The 21,750-nt window shown below is 42.7% G+C and overlaps 2 protein-coding genes and 1 long non-coding RNA gene across 3 annotated transcripts in view; 2 read left to right on the top strand and 1 right to left on the bottom strand.

Moving 5' to 3' along the window:
* LOC143718249 (pancreatic secretory granule membrane major glycoprotein GP2-like) overlaps positions 1–2,466 on the top strand; it is a 28,013-nt gene extending 25,547 nt beyond the window's left edge. Inside the window, exons 7-10 of the mRNA XM_077209262.1 lie at positions 1,148–1,393; positions 1,528–1,690; positions 1,826–1,928; positions 2,033–2,466. Coding sequence (XP_077065377.1) covers positions 1,148–1,393; positions 1,528–1,690; positions 1,826–1,928; positions 2,033–2,136 — 616 coding nt within the window. The 3' untranslated portion in view covers positions 2,137–2,466. The remainder of the gene's footprint in view (positions 1–1,147; positions 1,394–1,527; positions 1,691–1,825; positions 1,929–2,032) is intronic.
* The window catches only part of LOC143718260 (uromodulin-like), a 39,825-nt gene that overhangs the window by 5,808 nt on the left and 12,267 nt on the right, over positions 1–21,750 (top strand). The window lies entirely within an intron of this gene.
* Positions 11,743–12,417, bottom strand: LOC143718232 (uncharacterized). The gene is made up of 3 exons (XR_013196293.1): positions 12,319–12,417; positions 12,178–12,241; positions 11,743–12,104 (listed from the first exon to the last, which is right to left on the bottom strand). It is a non-coding gene; the product is annotated as an uncharacterized LOC143718232 (long non-coding RNA).

Raw genomic sequence — 21,750 nt, 5'->3', positions numbered from 1 at the left:
TTTGCAGTAGAAATATCGGTATCGGTACTCGGTCTCTGCAAGTACACAAATGTAAATACTCGTACTCGTATCGGTTTGAAAAAAATGGTATAGTCTACTGTCGTTATCTTCGATTTTTACCCATTTAAACAGACAAAATGGTAACGGTCTGATAAGTACGATCTAAACCAGCTTAATGCCTGTTCCTGAACACCAGTGTAGTTTGTAGTCGATCCAAGAGCATTTTATGATCTATAGTGTCGAACGCAGCGCTAAGATCGAGATAGAGATTGAGATACAGCCTTGGTCAGAAGCAAAAAGTGAATCATTTGTAATTTTAACTAGCGCAGTTTCTGTGCTATGATGCGGTCTGAATCCTGACTGAAATTTTTCATAGATATAATTTTCTTGCAAGAAAGAGCACAATTGAGCGGACACAACTTTTTCTAGTATTTTAGACATAAATGGAAGATTTGAAATAGGTCTGTAATTTGCTAGGTTATTTGGATCTAATTGTGGTATCTTGATGAGAGGATTTATTACTGCCAGCTTGAATATTCTTGGAACATGACCTAAAAATAAAGACGAGTTAATAATATTGAGAAGAGGCTCTTCCACTACAGGTAACCCTTCTTTCAGTAGTTTAGTGGGTATTGGATCTAATAAACATGTTGTTGGTTTAGATGCAATGATACGTTTATTTAGCTCTTCCTGTCCTATAGTTGTAAAGCGGTGTAGTTGTTCTTGAGGGGCGATAATTAAGGCTGAATCATAAGACACCATAATAGATTGTACATTTACAATTGTGTTTCTGATGCTTTCTATTTTCTCAGTGAAGAAATTCATAAATCATTACTACTATACTGTAACGGAATATCTTGCTCTGGTGATGTCTGTTTATTTGTTAGTTTAGCCACGGTGTTAAATAAAAACCTTGGATTATTTTGGTTATTTTCTATTAGTTTGCGGAGATGCTCAGCCCTGGCTGCTTTTAGAGCCTTTTTATAACGTGACATACTGTCTTTCCACGCGATTCTAAAGACCTCTAAATTAGTTTGTTTCCATTTACGCTCTAAGTTACGAGTTTCTCTCTTGATAACATGCACTGTTGTACCATGGTGCCTTAGTTTTCTCTCTAATCTTTAACCTATTTAACCAATTTCATCAGTATTGTGCCCAAGATCCTTCCCGCTGGTGAAGGCAGATATCGAGTCCGGATGATTCCATATGAGGATGATGAGTTTACCCGGCCCTTCACTGGTGGAGTGGATGCAGAGCTCGACCAGGAAATCTATGTGGAAGTTCGTGTTGAGGGGGTCGACAGCCGCCAGTTTGCCCTGGTGATGGACACGTGTTGGGCTACACCTGTGAATGATCCTGATTACAGCCTCCGTTGGGATTTCATCCTTTCAGAGTAAAGCAGGGATTTTTTTAGGATTGCCAGAGATAATTTATCTCTCTTAAAGACAAAAGCTTAGGATTCCATTTTGTTCAATAGAAACAAAGAAAATAATTTAATTTATCCATTGTCATTATGGATATTCTCAGGTGTCCCAATCCAAATGACAGCACAGTGAATCTGCTGCAGAACGGCTTCTCGACATCCAGCCGTTTCTCCTTTGGGATGAATATCTACACTGCAAACTCCACTAAGCTTTACCTGCACTGTGCTGTTCACCTTTGCCTTCTGTCAAGCAATCGCTGCTCAATGGTCAGTTTACAAAACCTCTCATGATAATGTTTTAAGTGCAATTGATAATAAATGGATCAAATTCCTTTCTTCATGTTTGTTCAGTGATATTGATCAGAGATTCACACAGCTGGATTTTGCTCTTTTCTCTATTAGGACTGTGACTCTGGACACCGGCAGAGAGAGGGCAGGTCTCTGGACTTCCATGACAGTGCTTCCATATCCATGGGTCCTCTGGTGTTGTCTGAAGGGAACATAGGTGAACATTTCATTTATTTTAATCATTTGTAATAAAGGTTTCTGATGATTTCTGTCATGAATGCATTATATTTCACTCCATTGCATTATATTCCCTGTTCACAGATAAGTGGGTCCCAGAACAAGTGAAGGTATCTGAGGCTTCTTGTCTGTGTGGTTCTCTGATGCTGATACTTGTTCCTCTGATGAGTGTCCTGACACACTTTTAGTTTAGTACCACAACTTTTTACATGCATTTTGTCTAATGCCATTTTAATGAATGTGGCATTGATGTCATAGAATTCTTTGTCTAGAATTAAAAACGAAAATTAATTATTTAATCATTTACATTAATGGTTATATACTACATCTTTTACTACAGTAATAAAGACAAATCAGATTCATGTTTATTCAAAAGCATTAAAAGGATAAAAAATATTCTGTTTTTCCGCTTCCTTTCAGTTCTATTGTTTAAAAAAATGTAAACGTTTGTTGCAGCTCAAGGAATTATTTCTATAACAGGCTATCAGTAATAAAAAGATGATCTGGTTCATGAACAAGATGAATACATGAATGCATCAATAACCTCCCTTTCATTGTTGAAAATAGCAAACTGATTGGTGTAATGATCAAACAGGATGGAAAGTTTTAGAGTAACAGTGGTTTGATTTAAAAAAAGGAAAATAAATAAACTTAAATTAACTTCCAGTTGAAACAATATTCCCAAGAACGTCTCGGTTACGTATGTAACCCTAGTTCCCTGATAGGGAACGAGACGCTGCGTCAAACGCTGTGGGAACGCCCCTATGTTGTGCGACATGAAGCACGTATGGAATCAGCCCAATGGAGAGTTGGAACGTCATAGGCGGGTGACGTCATCGACCAGGAAACTATAAAGTACCCCATAAACACAAGCGCAACAGCTTCTGATAGGCCTGAAGGAAGCGCTAGCGGGAATGCCGGGAGTATGGTGGAATGACGCAGCGTCTCGTTCCCTATTAGGGAACTAGGGTTACATACGTAACCGAGACGTTCCCTTTCAAGGGAACTGAGCTGCGTCAAAAGCTGTGGGAATGCTAATACCCACGTCGCCATAGGACCAAGTGACCGCCATGTGAGAACTAGCGCACAGAGGACGAGAGTAACTGTGCCCCAGGGGTAGAACTTAAGTCTAGGTCGTAGAACTTAATGAAAGTATGCGGTGAAGACCACCCAGCCGCATCACAAACGTCACTGAGGGAAACTCCTGACAGTAAGGCTTTAGAAGCCGCCATACTCCTGGTAGAGTGGGCTCGTACAGCCAAAGGTGAAGGCTGACCAGCCGACTAATAGGCAAGTGAGATAGCTTCGACCACCCACTTGCTCATTCTCTGTTTAGACGCGAGACACCCCTTCTTGGGTGGCCCAAAGCACACAAATAGTTGTTCTGACTTCCTCCACAGGGCAGTTCTGTGGACGTAGGCGTCTAACGCCCTAACAGGGCAGAGTAAATTAAGTTTCTCCTGGTCAGACGACAGAAATGGAGGAGGACAAAAGGCCTGCAGAACTGTAGGTCTAACAACATTAGTAGGGACCTTGGGAATGTAACCTGGTCTAGGATGCAGAAAAGCCTTAACCATGCCAGGCGAAAATTCCAGGCACGAGGGTGAAACCGACAGAGCCTGCAAATCTCTGATTCTCTTCAGTGAGGTGATAGCAAGAAGAAAGATAGTCTTAAACGTGAGAAACTTCTCAGGAACTTCTTCGATAGGTTCAAAGGGAGCTAGGGTGAGACCTTCTAATACGATGGCCAGATCCCAGGCCGGCACCCTCGTACGAACTGCTGGCCTCAGCCTCAGTGTGCCACGAAGGAAACGAGTTATAAGCGGGTGTCTCCCAAGAGAAACTCCACTGAAAGGGACGTGGTAAGCAGCCAGTGCCGCCACATACACCTTTAGTGTGGAGGGGGATAGCCCTGTGGAGAAGCGCTCCTGCAGGAATTCCAGCACTGCACCCAATGGGCAGTTAACTGGGTCCTGCCGGTGCTCTCTACACCAATAAGTGAAGAGTTTCCACTTCAAGGCATAAAGCTTCCTCGTGGATGGAGCTCTGGAGTGAAGAATGGTCTACACAACCTCGGTTGAGAGAGCAGAGTTCATGAGCTGGGCCCCCTCAGAGGCCAAGCCCACAATACTGGGCGGGGGTGAAATATCATGCTGCCCGCCTGAGAGAGTAGATCCCTCCTGACCGGGAGCTCCAAGGGAGAGCCGTCCAGGAGAGAAATCAGGTCCGCAAACCATACTCGGGCCGGCCAGAACGGGGCTACTAATAGTAGGCTTACCCCGTCCCGGCGAACCCTCTCCAGAATTCCAGGTAGCAGAGCAATCGGGGGAAAGGCGAACAGACGTGACCTCAGCCACGGCTGCACCATAGCGTCCAACCCCAGAGGGGCTGGATTGCTGATGGAAAACCACAGATGACAATGCGTGGTCTCCTTGGAAGCGAATAGGTCCACCTCGGCGCGACTGAAACTCAACCAAAGGAGCTCCACCACCTCGGGATGGAGTCTCCAATCCCCCGTTGCCTCGGCCCCTGTCTCGACAGGAAGTCTGCTAACACATTCAAATACCCAGGAAGATACATTGCTCTCAGAAATAGTAACCTCCCTTGGGACCGCAGGAGGATCTGACGGGCCAACTTGTAAAGCCGGCGAAACCGCAGGCCCCCCTGATGATTTATATAAGAGACCACCGACGTGTTGTCTGACTGAACTAATGCATGATGACCTCTCAGGTCTGCTAGGAAGTGTTTCAGAGCCTGGAACACCGCCAACCTCTCTAGACAATTTATAAGCCGTGATAGATGATGGTCCTGCGACAGCCCTTGGGCTGGACGACCACTCGTGACAGCCCCCCACCCTGTGAGGGAAGCATCCGTCGTTAGCGTTACGCGACGACAAAGAGCCCCCAACACAGGCCCTTTGAATAGGAACCAAGTTTGTTTCCACATAACCAGAGCACGAAGGCAGCGCCGCATGACTTTGACCGTGTCCTGAGCCACCACTGTAGCAATCTCATGTACAACAGGCCGCAAGGTATAACGTCGGACGCTGCTGCCATCAGACCCGACAGTCTCTAAAACTGTTTTACAGTAAGTAGCTGGCCTAGCTTTACTTGTTTCACAGCTGAGAGAATCGAAACGATGCAGGTCGGAACGAGTCGCGCCTGCATCGAAACCGAAACCCAAACGACACCCAGAAAAGTGGTCTTCTGAGGAGATAATACACTTTTCTTTGCGTTCAGCCTCAACCCCAACTTCCTGATATGAACGAGAACGACATCTCAATGTCGAACCGCCATCTGCTCTGTCTGAGCTAAAATCAACCAATCGTTGATGTAATTGAGGACACGAACACCCTGAAGCCACAGGGGAACTAGTGCTGCGTCCATGCATTTCGTGAAAGTGCGGGGAGATAAAGCTAGGCCAAACGGAAGAACTCTGTGCTGGTACACCTCGGCCCCGAAGGCGAACCTCAGGAACTTCCTGTGTTGTGGAAGGATGGAAATGTGGAAGTACGCGTCCCTTAGATCTATCGTGACAGACCAGTCCTCGCATCTGATTTGTGACACGATCTGCTTGATAGTGAGCATCTTGAATTTTGGCTTCCCTACCGACCGATTCAATAGGGGCAGGTCTAAAATTGGACGCAACCCCCCATCCTATTTTGGAACGATGAAATATCGGCTCTAATAGCCTGACTCCTCACTTGGAGGAGGAACCCGTTCTATAGCCTCCTTTCACCTCTTGTTCCATAACCAGAGCCTGCTCGGGGCCCACCACTGTAGGCAGAACCCCTCTGAATCTTGGTGGACACCTGAATTGGATAGCATAATCCCTTTCTATTGTCTGCAGGACCCAATGAGATATTTTTGGAAGGCTTTTCCACTCTGCCCGAAATTCTACTAAGGGTACCAGTCTCTCGAGACTGGCCTCTGGTGTAACTTGAGCAGCAAACGCAGCGCCCTGTAACGGCACACCGGGAGGGAACAACTGGTCTAACCGCTCTGAAACCCTCCTCAGAGGGAGCAAGCGTCCCTCTGGAAATCGCTCGCTGGGACCATCTGCGCCCCGGCATGAAGGCGGGGTTGGCAGAAAGGGCCCCTGAGGGCACCGAGGAAGAATGGGCACCGTAGAAAGAGGTGAACACCTTTCCGCCTCGGTGGGGACCACCCTCAGTGTCCTGCGCGCCGTGGCGCCAGGACTTCTTCTTAGCCGAAGCCTTCTTAGCTAATATAACTGTCCTCAGATCAGTTCTATTACTGAGAGATTTCGGCTGAGAGTGCCGCGGCTGAGCCCACTGTCCAGAAGGGGAAGCACGAGACGCGCACTCTGCTTCAGCGCCCTACATGATGAGCTCGCAGACGGCCGGGGCTGCTCCCGCCCAGCAGCCCCAGGGACATGAATTTTTAAAGGGAGAAATTTCTTAAAAGCTGTTGTTTGCTTTTCCTTCTCTTGGAATTTATCGATGACAGAATTTACAGCATCGCCAAATAAACCCAGGGGGGAGAGAGGAGTGTCTAAAAGGAAAGCTTTTTCTTTTTCTTTTATATTTGTCTGATTTAACCACAGATGTCTTTCTGCGGCCACCACAGCTGCCATAGATCGACCCACTAGCTTGGCCGACTCTCTGGTTGCGCGCAGGGATAAAACAGCAGCCTGACGCAGTTCGCGAACCACGTCAGCACTGACCTCCTCACTCTCACTCACGTCCCTCAGCAGGTCAGCCTGGTATGCCTGCATAATAGACATAGTATGCAGACATGACGCAGCCTGACCCGCCGCCGAATACGCTTTACCCATAAAAACCGAAATATTTCTAAGAGGCTTGGTGGGTAATGCCGGTGCCTTAACAGATGACGCAGCCTCGAGGGAGAGAAAACTCGCAAGGCACGCGACTCTTCCACTCTTCCACGCGAGGCATAGCCGAATAACCATATGATTTTGCCCCCACAATATTAGAATATGTTGAAGTCTGGGGACTAAACACTCTATATGACACCGTTTTTTTCCACGATTTCGACACCTCAGTGAGGAGATCGGGAAAAAACGGCAAGCACCGGCGTGGAGGTTGCACTCGTTACGGCAAAAATCTCTCATCTAATTTCGATTTAGAAACAGACTCCTGTCTAGTCACTGGCCATACAATGCTGAGTTTTTCTACAGCTCTTGTTAATACCTCCACTAGCTCATCACTTTCAGGAGTGTAAGGTGGCGAATCCTCCACATCTCCCTCATTTATAACTGGTGCCTCAGCCCGAGCGGAAGAAACCGCAGCGCGTGCTTCCGAACACGGGACTGAGGCACTGGATCTCACAGGTGAAGGGAGAGATAAGGCAGAGCCCGTCTCTAACCCCGCTGAGAGATCCATCTGCGATCCCCACGATACGCGTCGTCGCTCTGCCTCGGCAAGAGCGGGACCCGAACCGCAGGGAGCGTGCACCGAACCGCTCTCCTCGAAGAGCGCCCGGCGGGAGCGGAGCGTCCTTAATGGCAGACGCTCGCAATGCTCACAATCAGCTCCCTCGAGAGCTGACTGGGCATGCTGCACTCCCAAACAAACAACACAAAGAACGTGTGTATCCCCACTTGTAAAATAACGCAAGCAGGGAGGGACACACTTCCTAAACTGCTGTTCGTTCGCCATATCTCTCATATATATATATATATATATATATATATATATATAAATTGTTTGTGTGGTGCAGAGTATGTAAAGACAGACAATATTCACACAGGGACAGATTCACATATAGCGCGACTGAAGGCGCAGAAAGCTGTTGCGCTTGTGTTTATGGGGTGCTTTATAGTTTCCTGGTCGATGACGTCACCCGCCTATGACGTTCCATCTCTCCATTGGGCTGATTCCATACGTGCTTCATGACGCACAACGCAGGGGCGTTCCCACAGCGTTGGACGCAGCTCGAGTTCCCTTGAAAGGGAAATAGTGTTTAGCTTTTACCATTTCAATTAGATGATTGAAAAAAGGAAAAAGAAGAAACGGCTAGAATATTTCTGAATAGTGTCACGTAGTAGCTCTCTTTGGATTATGGGAAATCGGGTCAGTGGTAACAAAATTTGGAGAGAGAGCAGAGGAACTTCTTGTGTCCAACACCAGTAACACACTACCAGATGATGAACTTACAATGTTCTTTATTTAATCAAAAATAAACAATAAATGTAAATTTCAGGTGCCTACACCAAGCTGGTTAAGGTGAGTATCAGGTGTTTCAGTTTAGTTTGTGGCGACCCTGGGTTTTAGGCTCCACCGGCCGCTTCAACCCCCGACTCACGTACCACCGCGAGGAGCCAACACCACAGAGGACACATAGGCAACCAGCAATTTAGAAGTTAAAGCACAAAATCTTTAATGAATAAAATATGTTAAAACAGTCCCCGGCAGGCCAAGAGGAGGTGAGGATTCAACAATGTCACTGGCTTGCTTCACAGGGCACAGGCAGACAGAGAGAGAAGATGGGAATTCAACAGTGTCGCTGGTTTTCTTCACAGGGCTCCGATAGACAGAGAGAAGATGAGAACTCGACAGTGTCACCGACTTTCTCCACAGGGCTCAGACAGACAGAGAGAATAAGAAGGTTCAGTAGTGTCACTGGCGTCCTTCACAGGGCTCAAGTAGGCAGCGAGAGGTAAGAAATCAACAGCGAAGCTGGCTCTCTTCACCGGGCTCAAACAACCAGAGAGACAAGGATTTAGCAGTGTCGCTGACTTTCTCCACAGGACGCAGGCAGACCAAGAGAAGATGATGATTCAATAGTGTCGCTGGCGTTCTTCAAAGGGCTCAGGTAGGCAGAGAGAAGATGAGAATTCCACAGTGTCGCCGACTTTCTCCACAGGGCTCAGACAGACGGAGAGAGGATGAGGATTCAACAGCGAGGCTGGCTCTATTCCCAGGGCTCAAGCAGACAGAGAGAGAAGATGAGGCTTCAACAGCAAAGCTGGCTCTACTCACAGGGCTCAGACAAACGGAGAGAGGATGAGGATTCAACAGCGAAGTAGGCTCTCTTCACAGGACTCCAGCAGACAGGAAGAAGATGTGGATTCAACAGCGAGGCTGGCTCTATTCACAGGGCTCAGGCAGACAGAGAGAGAAGATGAGGCTTCAACAGCAAAGCTGGCTCTACTCACAGGGCTCAGACAAACGGAGAGAGGATGAGAATTCAACAGCGAACGAATACTTCACAAACTCACGTAGACAATAAAGAGAAGATGGGAAGTTCACCACTAGATGGTTTCCTTCATTAGCCTCAATTCAACAAGATGCAAACAATGTTTCCACAGTCCGGACCGCCTCCCCGATGTCTCTGCATTACACTTCGACTCGGGTTTCACTATAACCCACACAAATCCACACACGTGAATATATTAATGTACAACACTGCAAAGTCTCGTCACTCACAGATTAGGCGTAGACAGGGGATCTGGTCCACTGTGCATCGCTACAACCTCCTTGACTTCTCCCGATGAAGCGTGGAGTTTTCAAACCTTCTCCAGAAAGACAGTTTCACACCTCCTGAAGTCTCATCACATCCTCCAAAAGACTCCTCATATCACAATCCAAAGATCAACAGCACTTATCTTCTCCCATCCCCCAAAAGATTTCTCATATCACAATCCAAACATCAACAGCAATTATCTTCTCATCCACCACGGTTTTCCTCTCCACATCCAGATTCGCCCGAACCCCCGCAGCTTTCCTTTTCCCTCTCTTCTCCACCCTGAGTTGAAGATGAGATACCCTTTTATCCTTCCCGAATGACAACGTGTCCCAATCGCCATCATGTTCGCGCTCTCCCGCACCTGTTTCGAATCTTTCACTAATAATTCTCCGTCTCTCCCCGGTGCTTCCGGGTTGGTGTCTTCCGGGTCCCACACCGGAAATCCTTCCCGTCCGACACCCGACCGCGATTAAGGTTCCGCCTAACTTTGTCACCCCGGTGACATATGTAATATAAAAATGCTTTATAATTTCAGTGGGGATTTTTTTAAGACTGCAAGGGAAGCTCGGCTTCCCCTATAATGTAAAATTAATGGTCAAATATGTACTATTGTGTTAACATTCTACTGACTAAAAATGCATTAGAAAATGTTCATCTCGAAGACGAGTTGGTTCAAAATCAGCAGGTCGGCTGACTCGATTTCCTTCTCATTCATTCCCGGAGCGTCACAGTGCATTTCCCATTTCCCATAAGCAGTAAAAGAAATGGACACAGCGACCCCATTCATTTCAACGGAGAAAACTGAAGCACGATTAAAGCACCAAAAGCCCGTCTAAGGAAAGCCTGGCCACTCCCTATTAAGTCCTATTGTACCGAATTTGGGTTGTAGTTACACCAGAGTTCCACTGAGGGCGATCGCCCTGAGTGCAAAATGAATGGGAGTCTATGGAGCTAGCGGCTAAATTTGTCTCTTTCACCCGATTGCCGTTGAGAAATCTCAGATTTGATTGTAGATTTTGCAGGTTCAACATGGGTTATAGGTCGAAAGTTGAATGAACGAGTACTTGTGTCCTTTCGATTTCTTACAGGTTGAGTTGTTGTTGCCCATTACACGCTAGCATTCTGCTAATGAACGCTGATTGGTCAGTGAAGGACTGATTACGACCAGAGATACCGCTTGATGGCATCGTGGCATCCGAAGCAGGACCAGAATGTGTGTGTGTATTTTTGGCGTGGTGTTTAAAAACAACAAAACAAAAACTCTTCTAGCACGTGTATTTAACTGTGTCAGCTGTGTTGTCGATGCCTCGAGAGAAAAGAAAGTGCAGATCGCGAAGGCACCAAAGTGACTGAAGGATTACTGTAAAGCAGTTCTCTGGTGGAACGATGTGTATGACGTCATTGACATTTTAAAAGACTTGTGAACGTTCTCCCCATATTAGACATTCTCTGAAAGCACTCACTTCCTGATGGCTGAGCGACTGCACAGGCTCAAACTGAGCTTGTCGACAGTCTGACAGTTGTAAATATTCTAGTAGCTTTGCCAAGACAAATCTGAATCACCTAATTCCTCAAAAACGTTGAAATATTTTGTCCTGTTGCTTTTAAGGACTCTATCTATGGGCTTCTCCCTTGACTTTATGCCTCCTTTTTTTCAGTGCTTTGAAACTAGACGGTCATTGGATAAATGCTGCGATTATGTCCGGGCTGGACGCTGGGCTTCTGCGTGATGATTGGAGGGTCTGTCCAAAGACTGCATCTACTTTTGATTGACAGCAAAGCTGTTCGAGCTCAGTCTCATCGCGGATTTTACAAGTGTAGTCGAAAGACAAACTACTACAACCTATTTCTTGGGATTTGCTTGGCAAATTGTTAGCCAAGTTACATCATACATTTCACACAATTATTTGTTTCAGTCCACCTTGTTTCAGTTGAACCTAATTCCCACATTTCCTCCGTCGAGTTTAATATATATGTGGCGAGGGGGGGGGGGGGGGGGGGGGGGGCTAAGGAGCAAGGTGAGAGATGCCAACTAAGATAAGCAACCTGTAAGTTCACATTAATAAAACGCTAATACGGTTTACATGGTAGCCAACTACGCCACCTCAGGAATTTCACCCAAGGATATGCAAGACAACAGTTTCGTTCTTACCAAGGAGGACTGAGACAGTTCTGACAATTAAAAGCAATTTATTACAAAAATCTTTTTTCACATTGAGAAACAACACATTCACTAATAAATACCTTTCCGTCATTTACCTCTTAATTACCCACAGACGTTAATACAGAAAAAGGTATTTTAAAATAAATAAAACTAAATAAATAAATACTGGGTTAAATCAAAGACACTAACAGGAAAAGGGATCCCTGACCCACCTTGTAAGTAATCACTCATTAGACTGCACCCACACGCAGTGACCCTCACTACAAAGGCAATGAACCAAATCCACACTCCAGTGTGTTGAACACTACACCCCAAAAGCGGGTGGGCCAGATAGCCTTTCACAAATGTCTCAGAGAGAAAACCACAGCACTTAAATTGCAGGTTCCCTAAAAAATACTCACAACACACAACATATTAATACAGAAGACAAAAGCAGCAATACATTTACAATAAAGACAAAACAGCAGCGTAGTCTGGGTCCGTGTGTCCTGCTGATTACAGAGCTCCGAGCTGGAAGCACGCTGTTAGACACGACCCCAACCTACACACACACAGCAGTGAAGTTTAAGCACATTTGAAGCAGAAGAGAATCCCCAAAAAGATATCATACTCACTGCGTCAGAACAACGTATCTAAAACCACTGAATGCTGCAACATGCTCTCACTGCACTGCAACAACTGCAGAACAGGCTTTAGGTTACACACAAATATTACACAAAAATAAATCACATGCCACTTTACACTCATCCACATACCAGAGATTGGAGAAACAAGTAACCCAAACTACACGACTCCATCCGGGAAGGGCATAAAATGGACAATTAGGAATGGCTGAACACAAGCTCAGCTACCTCTGTACCTTGCTTTTATTAAAAGTGCAATCATGATAATGATTAACCAGCCCGTATTGGACACAGCTGAATCCATCGGGAAATTATTCCCGTTCTCCACCAGGGGGAGTAATGGAGGAAAATCCCCAATCTGCTACAATCCACCCCACCCATTTGCACCGTCGTCCCGACGACGGACCACTAAGCCCATGACTCTCAGCTCCAGGGTCTAAAAAATAAAGTTGTGTTGGGCTATGAATTCCTGGGTGACGGCGCTTCTCTCCTACCCCATTACATTCTGGCATAATCACCCCTTTTCTAACACCTTTTTCCCTAGAGACGTACACCACAAACTCAGTGGTCGGGAAACAGAGAGAGAATACTGAGGGCTGGAGCATTAATACTTGTAGGCCTTACGGCTGGTGCTTGACGCAGGCATGCAGTATCTGCCTCCAAACCGGGCTACCAGCTCCAACAATTGTTGAGAGTCCTCTGCCATGACGGCTACGCAACGAGGAACATGAGTGAGACACTTGCTGCAGGTCCTCTGCTATGACGGCTACGCAACGAAAAACACGAGTGAGACTTGCGAAACGTGCTCTGCCATAACGGCTGCACAACGAGAAACACGAGTGAGGCACTTGTTGCAGGTCCTCTGCCATGATGGCTACACTACGAGAAACACGAGTGAGGCACTAACTGCAGGTCCTCTGCCATGACGGCTACACAACGAGAAACACGAGTGAGGTACTTGCTGCAGGTCCTCTTCCTTGACGGCTACACAAGAAACACGAGTGAGGCACTTGCTGGAGGTCCTCTGCCTTGACGGCTACATAACGAGAAACACGAGTGAGGCACTTGCTGCAGGTCCTGTGCCATGACGGCTACACAACGAGAAACACGAGTGAGGCACTAACTGCAGGTCCTCTTCCTTGACGGCTACACAACGAGAAACACGAGTGAGGCACTAACTGCAGGTCCTCTTCCTTGACGGCTACACAACGAGAAACACGAATGAGGCACTAACTGCAGGTCCTCTTCCTTGATGGCTACACAACGAGAAACACGAGTGAGGCACTAACTGCAGGTCCTCTTCCTTGACGGCTACACAAAAAGAAACACGAGTGAGGCACTAACTGCAGGTCCTCTGCCATGACGGCTACACAACGATAAACACGAATGAGGCACTAACTGCAGGTCCATTGCCATGACGGCTACACAACGAGAAACACGAGTGAGGCACTAACTGCAGGTCCTCTGCCATGACGGCTACACAACGAGAAACACGAGTGAGGCACTAACTGCAGGTCCTCTTCCTTGACGGCTACACAACAAGAAACACGAGTGAAGAAAAAAGAAACTTCAAAACACACCTGCCCAACCTGATGGAGCCTACTGCAGTTTTGTCTTCCCAAAAGAAATAAAACAAAATCACCTTGCTCTTATTAAAAGTGCAATCATGATAATGATTAACCAGCCGGTATTGAACACAGCTGAATCCATGGGGAAATTATTCCCGTTCTCCACCAGGGGGAGTTATGGAGGAAAATCCCCAATCTGCTACATATATATTTTTAGATTGTTTGCTCATTCATTCATTCATTCATTCATACATACAGTGTATATATATAAATAAATAAATGAACATTTTTTATGATGTAGGCCGAAAATGAGCTTCCCCTCTTTGAAAGACCATCAGCCGCCATTGTAATACATGGAGCTTTAAAAATTACTACATGTGAGCTTACATGTTAAACTGATATAGCAAGATATTTTATTCTTGCTTTGTAAATGCATTTACAGTAAATAATTCATATTCTTCAATGTCTCAATCTTTTGGAGAAGAGAAAATTGAATCGCACTGACTCTCTCGTGAAAAGTGAATCGCATGTTTCAAGGCTTGTGACTGTTTGTTCGCTACTGATGTCACACTTTAATGTGTACACACTCCACGAACTCAGGATTAAAGCTTGAGTTGACAGAGAAAGTTGATGGTCGTTGTCATGGTACCAATAAAGGCTGATTGCTTTGGTTTGGTTTTGTCAACTAAAAACTAATCCCGTAACCCTAATTTTGTTTAACTGCCGTCATGGTTTGAGCCCCAGGAGGGAGCAGGGCCAAAACAAAAAAACAAAAGGACTCCTAACTTAACTTTAGGCATAACTTGCTTTTACATGCTTCAAAACAATTATTAAATGAACAACAATTGAGCTTCCCTGGATCCCTGACATTAGAACACGGGAAAACAGGAGAAAGCATTTTCCCTCAAACAAAATGGCACCCACCTCCTTACTTTTATATTATAAGTGCAGCACCATCTTTAAAAATTATAGATTCATATTTTATCTAGTATATCAAATCATATGATGAGGACATAATGCAGAGAGTAACCCAAAAGGTAATTCATTTTGATGAGTAAGTAAATGGCTTCATGATCATGCCTTTATGCAGTTACATTCGTGATCACATACGTGATCAGTTACATGCAGGAATATTTAGAAAGAGAAGTATTTGTAATAATTGCAATTGTTTTGATGATTTTCCACAATGGTTCCATAATATGTGTAAGTGTGATTCTACAGTAGTCAACATGTGAAGTGGATCAAAACCTTTCATCAAAGTTATTATATTCTACATATATTTTAAACAATATCTGTTCTTGTCTTAGGAGAACTTTGAACTTTTTTGATCCACTTCAAATTTTGACTACTGTATTTTCAATTCTAAAGGCTTTGAATAATGTTACCGCGCTGTTTGAATTATTCTCTTGAAAAAGTTAAGATGCTGTAAGGTTCAGTCATTGCTCAAATAACCAAAGTTGTATTTGTTCTAGTTTTTTAATTAAATAAGGTGAAGAAAGACTGAAAGGCTATATTCAGTGTCAGACTATTGACAAGTTAATGTCCAAGTCTTACACTCTTCTTATATAGTCCTACATCTTATTAAAGTCCCTGTAAAGTATCGAAATGCATGTTCAGAGGTCTGCAGTGATTTTTGAAAGAGTCTTTCCAGTGTGAGTGTTAGGAAGGTGGTTGAAGTAAGGAGGAAGCAGGATCCAAATGCAGCACACTCACTTTATTAAATAAACTGGAAACTAGGCGAAGACTCACAAAACAACTAACATAAACTCTACGGCTTCAAAACAAAACACACAAGAACTCACAAAGACTGGACTAAAACACAGGGCTTAAATACAGGGGCAAACGATCTAAACAGGATAACAAGTGTGTCTGGTTAATCTGAGACATCTGGGTAGACTAATAGAGTTAACGGGGAACTACTAACATGAAACGACAGGGCAACACAGACTGACATTACAACAGTGAGACTGAAAATGTATAATTTACTGAATGGATCTTTGCATGAGAGCAACTTTTTATCACTAAGACTTTTGCTTGTATATCAGTATTGCAAGTTTATAGGGGCTACCTTTGTGTTGCTTACTTTTTTAATTAAAGAATGTATTTGGAAGATTGCTAAGTGGACAGTGGTCAAGTTGTGTGATGTTCGCTGGGAGATTAATACATTTAATGTAAATGTTCCTTTTAAATGTGTTAAATTATCTAATTGTTTTCAACATATAGTAGTGATTCTACTTGTGCTTCCTAAAGTTAAGAGTTAAACTACGTATGTATGTGTGTATGTATGTGTGTATGTATATGTGTGTGTGTGTGTGTGTGTGTGTGTGTGTGTGTGTGTGTGTGTGTGTGTGTGTGTGTGTGTGTGTGTGTGTGTGTGTGTGTACATACAGTATATTTATAGTTGGGAATCTTGCTTATCTAGATTAAATTGATTTTAGGTCAATTTAGATGAACTATTGTTGCCATTGTAATATCAGAGCAGCCATTACACAACAGAGCGGCACTATGAAGTGACCCGATTAAATGGCAAGCATTGATACAATCTCTCACAAAATGAAAAGAAATGAAAAGAAATGAAACACTGCTTTAAGGTATTGTCAAGAGTTCCAGTAAAGATCCACCCACAGTTATTAAAGGCAGTGATGAGATTGTGAGCGCTGCAGTTCAGCATCACTGTATTGAACGACTGAAGAGAGAATCTCCCTGAGTTTGCTCTGATCTCAGGTAAAGTTATTTCATGTGTATTATATTTATATTACTTGTTTGGATTTTAATGGCTTACAAGTTGAAATGAACATATTTAGAAACAAATTTGTTGTTATGTCTTTTGCAGATGTATGTGTATAATCTTGAGATGTTGTCTTTACAGATCTGTTCGTCACAATGAGGTTTCTAATTTCACTGTGTGCGTCACTGATCCTGCTGGTTAATGGTGAGAGTTTTACACATCTTACAATCTATCTTAAAAACTATAACTGACCAAATATGTCTCATTGGATTGACACTTTCAAATATGTGAACTGATAAGATACTCCTAAATTTAAATCTTTATGCTTGAATTTTGTTTTAACAGGTGAAATAACCAATGGACTAACAAGTACAGTAATTTTTTCACTTTATAACCTTCAATTCCTCTTTCTATCTTTTGCTTTCCATAAAAATGTAGGGTAACACTTACAATAAGGTTCATTAGTTAACATTAGTTAACTACATTAGTTAACATTAACAAATAATGAACTGCACTTATATAGCATTTGTTAATCTTTGTTAATTATAATTTAAAAATTTTCTTATACTTTATTAAAGTCTTGTTAACATTAGATAATGCACTGTGAACTAGCATGAACAAACAATGAACAGGTTTATTTTTATTAACTAACGTTAACAGAGATTTACAAGAACAGTAACAAATGTATTGCTCATGGTTAGTTCATGTCAGTCAATACATTAACTAATGTTTAATAAATTAACATTATTGTAAAGTGTAGTCAAATGTAGAAATGAAACAAGTGTAGTAGGAATCGTTCATATAGTAAATGAGCCTGTCATACTTGAGAAGTCTAGAACTTGCAAACTTGAGGGGTCCTTCTGTAGAAAGCCTAAATGTTAACATTTATTTAATGTTTAAAATACTATTTATAATGCTCTATAGATCGTTAGATCCACGAAGCTGCTCATATGCGTCATTAAAACTGCTTGACTGAAAAACTGGGAAACGCTGTTAGCTGTTGTGTGACAGTAATTTCACCTATTACACAAACTTGCAAGTGTATCTCTATGTTTAATCTAGTTATTAATTAGTTAGCTGCTTATGGATGCTTTTCTGTTCTACCTTGAATAACGTGACGCTTCCATAACGTGGTGTTCCCATAACAGAGATGTGTGCTGTTTCTTTCGCATTTTCAAAGGCTCATAAAATGTAATACTGTGGTTTGGCTTGATACAGTCAAATGGTGTAACGAAATCCAAATTTTAACCCTCTTTTACTGTACCAATTTTATGGGCCCTATAATGCCCTAATTGTAAAGCAAATCGTGATTGGTTTGGAGTGAGAGCTTGCTAAGATTGGTCAACGCAATATGGCTGTTATCTGATTAGCTTAAGTAGACGGTGAGTGGACTCCACTTATTTGTGGATTTGTCTGCACGTCTTGAAACTAAAAGTGTTTCAAAGTCCAAAAATGTGTGCTGTGATCCACAAATGCACAAGAAGCGATACACAAATGAATGCCAGGCAGAGTTGTGTTTGTGACTAAACACATTTTTTTTTAAATTTATTTGCAAAATCTCATTTGTATTTTTTCGTTTCAATTTGAGATTCACAAATAAATGTAAAGATTTTCACAATCTATTTATTGGGAACAATGCAACAATTCTAACACCATAAAATGATATCCGGATAAGGTTGTGCATAGTAAGGCTAGGTGTCGTAAGATCTATATATGGATAATTTGAGGAGGCGACAGGGTGGGAATGCACATACACAATCTTCCACTTACTGGCATTTCTAAAGGGAATTTTGGAAGGATTCGGTGTGAGTTTTAGAAAACTGAAAACTTTTGTGCGTATACAAAATCTTTTGTGCGTGCACACACTTTTAGGATGAAATCTCCATTAAGTTTTATACATGAGGCCCCTGGTGTATATGCAGGTAGATAATACAAAGTGTATAATACAAAGATCTCTTTTGTCCATGACAGTTGCTTTCCAAAACATCAGCAGTGATCCCTGCTACAACTATGAGTCTCTGGATCGTCCCTGGAGAGCCAATAATGAAAGTGGAGATTACTTTTGTGATGAACGTTTCTCCTGGAATGGCTGGTATCGGCTTTTCTACTATGGAATGGACATCCGGATGTCAGAGACGTGTGTTAGTTCATACACCTGTAACACATACATCAGTCTGTGGCTCAATGATCCTCACCCTCAGATAGAGGATGGAGTGGTGATCAGGGACGTCTGTGGAGGGATTTATTTGGGAGGTTGCTGTGATTACAAGTCAAAACCCATCCGAGTGAAAGCGTGTCCAGGCAATTAATATGTCTATGAACTTGTGAATCCACAATGGTGTTCAGGATACTGCACAGGTACTGTGATTTTTTATTTATTTATTTTTTACATTTTTTTAAAAGTCTTTCAAACCTTTTAAAATGATTTCTCTCATGACATGAATTTCCTTCTTTTTAGATGTCAACACTATTTCACAGGCAGTTTCCACTGTAAGTCCAGATATATTCACTGGATCCAGCATAACCTTGAGTAAGTTGTATATAATTTATATGATTATCTCAACAGCAAAACTTGCTCTTGTTTTTTCCAATGAAAATTCTGCATTAAAGTTTAAATGGCAATTTTTATACACTAACTTGAATCATCAATATAACACAGTCATGTTATGTATTAATGGTTTATGAATCTCATGATTATTTGTAGTTTGACTGGTTTAGATTTGCACTTGTGAAGTTCAACATTGAAATATAATTTGTTTTGGTCTCATTATCTCTCACTAACAGATTATGACCCGTGTAATAACTACAACATTATCGACAACTACTGGAGAAGCACACTCAATTACGTGTATAATTATGGATACATATCTGGACATGATGACACTCGTGTAGAATGGGATGGCTGGTATCGACTCTTCATTAATGGATCAAGTGCTCAGATGCCTGAGTGGTGTATGTCTTACATGTCATGTGGAGGTTTTAGTTCTCTGTGGCTTAATGGCTCTCATCCTCTGCTAGAAGATGGAGTTGTTACTCGTGAAGTTTACAGCTCTCACTATGATCAGTGCAGTCGCAACAGATCCGACCAAATCCAAGTCAAAGCTTGTCCTGGAAATTATTATGTCTACAAATTTACCAGACCAACTCTTTCAATCCCAGCTCCTGTTTATTGTGCAGGTATATTCAGTCATCTTTGTTTTTGTCATTATCATACATTTAATTGATGGTTTTTATGTTATTATAATGCAGACTTTCTGCGTTTTCATAATAGTATCTTTCACCACTCCAAGTGGTGACCCCTGCTACAACTATACCAGTCTGGATCAGCCTTGGAGATCCACAGACAACTATTACAACTATGGCAAGTGTGATTATAATGTGGAGTGGAATGGCTGGTACAGGATGTTCTACAATGATCAGAGTGCCCAGATGCCAGAATCATGTGTAAATCTGTACATGTGTGGCACTTATAACCCGCTGTGGCTCAACGGCCCTCACCCACAGCTGGAGGATGGAGTGGTCACCCGTCAGATCTGTGTCTCCTCAGGGAGCGGCTGCTGTACTTACACATCCCACCCTATAAGAGTCAAAGCCTGTCCAGGAAATTACTATGTTTATGAGTTTGTCAAGCCACAATTTTGTGGAGCTTACTGTATAGGTGAGATCTTACTCATTATCTTCAACCATTAACTTTTCTGGCTTGTTTGAAAATCATTGCTGTTGACATAAAATTGTTCCTTATACCAGAATCCACTAGCCAGTCCATCCCATCAGCGTCTACAACAACAGAGACTGTGGAATCCATTACTCCACCGATCACTACCACTGGTATGGTATTGTGTTGCTTCCTTTATAAACTCTCATGAGCATCTTAGATTTTTTTTGACCTATTACACAAGAGTTTAGAAAAATGAATTGCTAAACTAATATCTTCCAAATATAAATCACATTATGCAGAAGTAAAACAGCTCACAGAATAATTATCTCCTTGATTGTTGAAAATTGCCATTTTCAAAAAAAAAAACATTCTAATATCAACTTCCTCCTCTTCTCAACAACCTTCTGTTGCACATTATTGCTGAGTTCTCAGTCTTTCCTATAGTTAAGGATGAGGAATGTGGTTTACGTGTAACATCATAATTAGAGCCGGAAATTATAACTTACGACTTAAGCGTTCTTAATCACAAGTTAAGTAAACTTAACTTACAATATGATTTGTTAGACTTTACTGTTAAGAATTTCTAGGGGTGAAAATAATTGTGGCACACGGTTTGGTGAAATGTTTATTTAATGTTTTTCTAGAATTTTACTTAAAGCTGCAGTCCGTAGTTTTTCCTCTTTGTCGCCATCTCTGTTTGAAATCTGAAATTGCAGTTATTCGCGGAATCATCAACTTTCCGTGCGTTATGCGTCGGCACGGCACAGCGCGGATGAATCTAATGTTTTGAGGAGAATGTGCGGCTGTCAGTCAGCACCGTTGTGGATACTGGCATTCGCAATCACTGATTCTACTTTTTGGAAGTATGACCAACATAAGAATTTTCGGTTTCACTTTATTTTGATGGCCCCTTTAACACATTCTGTTGTCTATAAGTAACATTGCACCTACATGTCTACTAACTCTCATTAGAGTATCAGTTAGAGCCCGAAGCCATTTGTTTTGAGAATAATGGCTGGCTGATGAAGTTATTGGCTGGCTAGCCGGCTCAGCCAAAACCTAAATGGCTGCTGCAGCTGCCAAACTTTTCATAGCTGCAAATGGCTGAAGCTGCCACTTCATGTCTACAGATGTCTATGTTATACTGATTTACTAGAACTCAATATTTCCAAGCAATGCATGGCTTACACTATATTTCTAAGTGTTATATTAAGATGAAGAGAGCTTCCTAACGGTGCATGTGATGAGAGGGTGACGGCAGAGATCGCGGAGAAGTATGTTGATTAAGAAGGCATACTTTTGTTGAATTTATGAGAAATCTACAGACGCAAACAGACGAAGTGTAGAAAAATAAAGACCTAAATGTATATTTCAGACTTTTTTTCACCACAAGTCTGAAAGAAGACATGTTATTGAAGGCAAATATCCAAAAATCTCAAAATTTACCAGTAAAAACCCCCGATGTTTTTGCCTGCCGTGTCTCACCTTAATACAAACACACACTGTTATCAGTATTATTTTGGACAAAGTTTTGCACATTTCACTTCAATGTACACTGAAGCATGCGTCGTGAATTAGCAATGTGGAAACGGTGTTTTGTTACTGCAGTA

The sequence above is a fragment of the Siphateles boraxobius genome, unplaced genomic scaffold (assembly GCF_051911475.1).
Source record: "Siphateles boraxobius isolate OS27281-9 unplaced genomic scaffold, OSU_SipBor_1 60, whole genome shotgun sequence".
NCBI classification, from domain to species: domain Eukaryota; kingdom Metazoa; phylum Chordata; class Actinopteri; order Cypriniformes; family Leuciscidae; genus Siphateles; species Siphateles boraxobius.
This window is presented reverse-complemented; position numbering and strand designations above follow the sequence as displayed.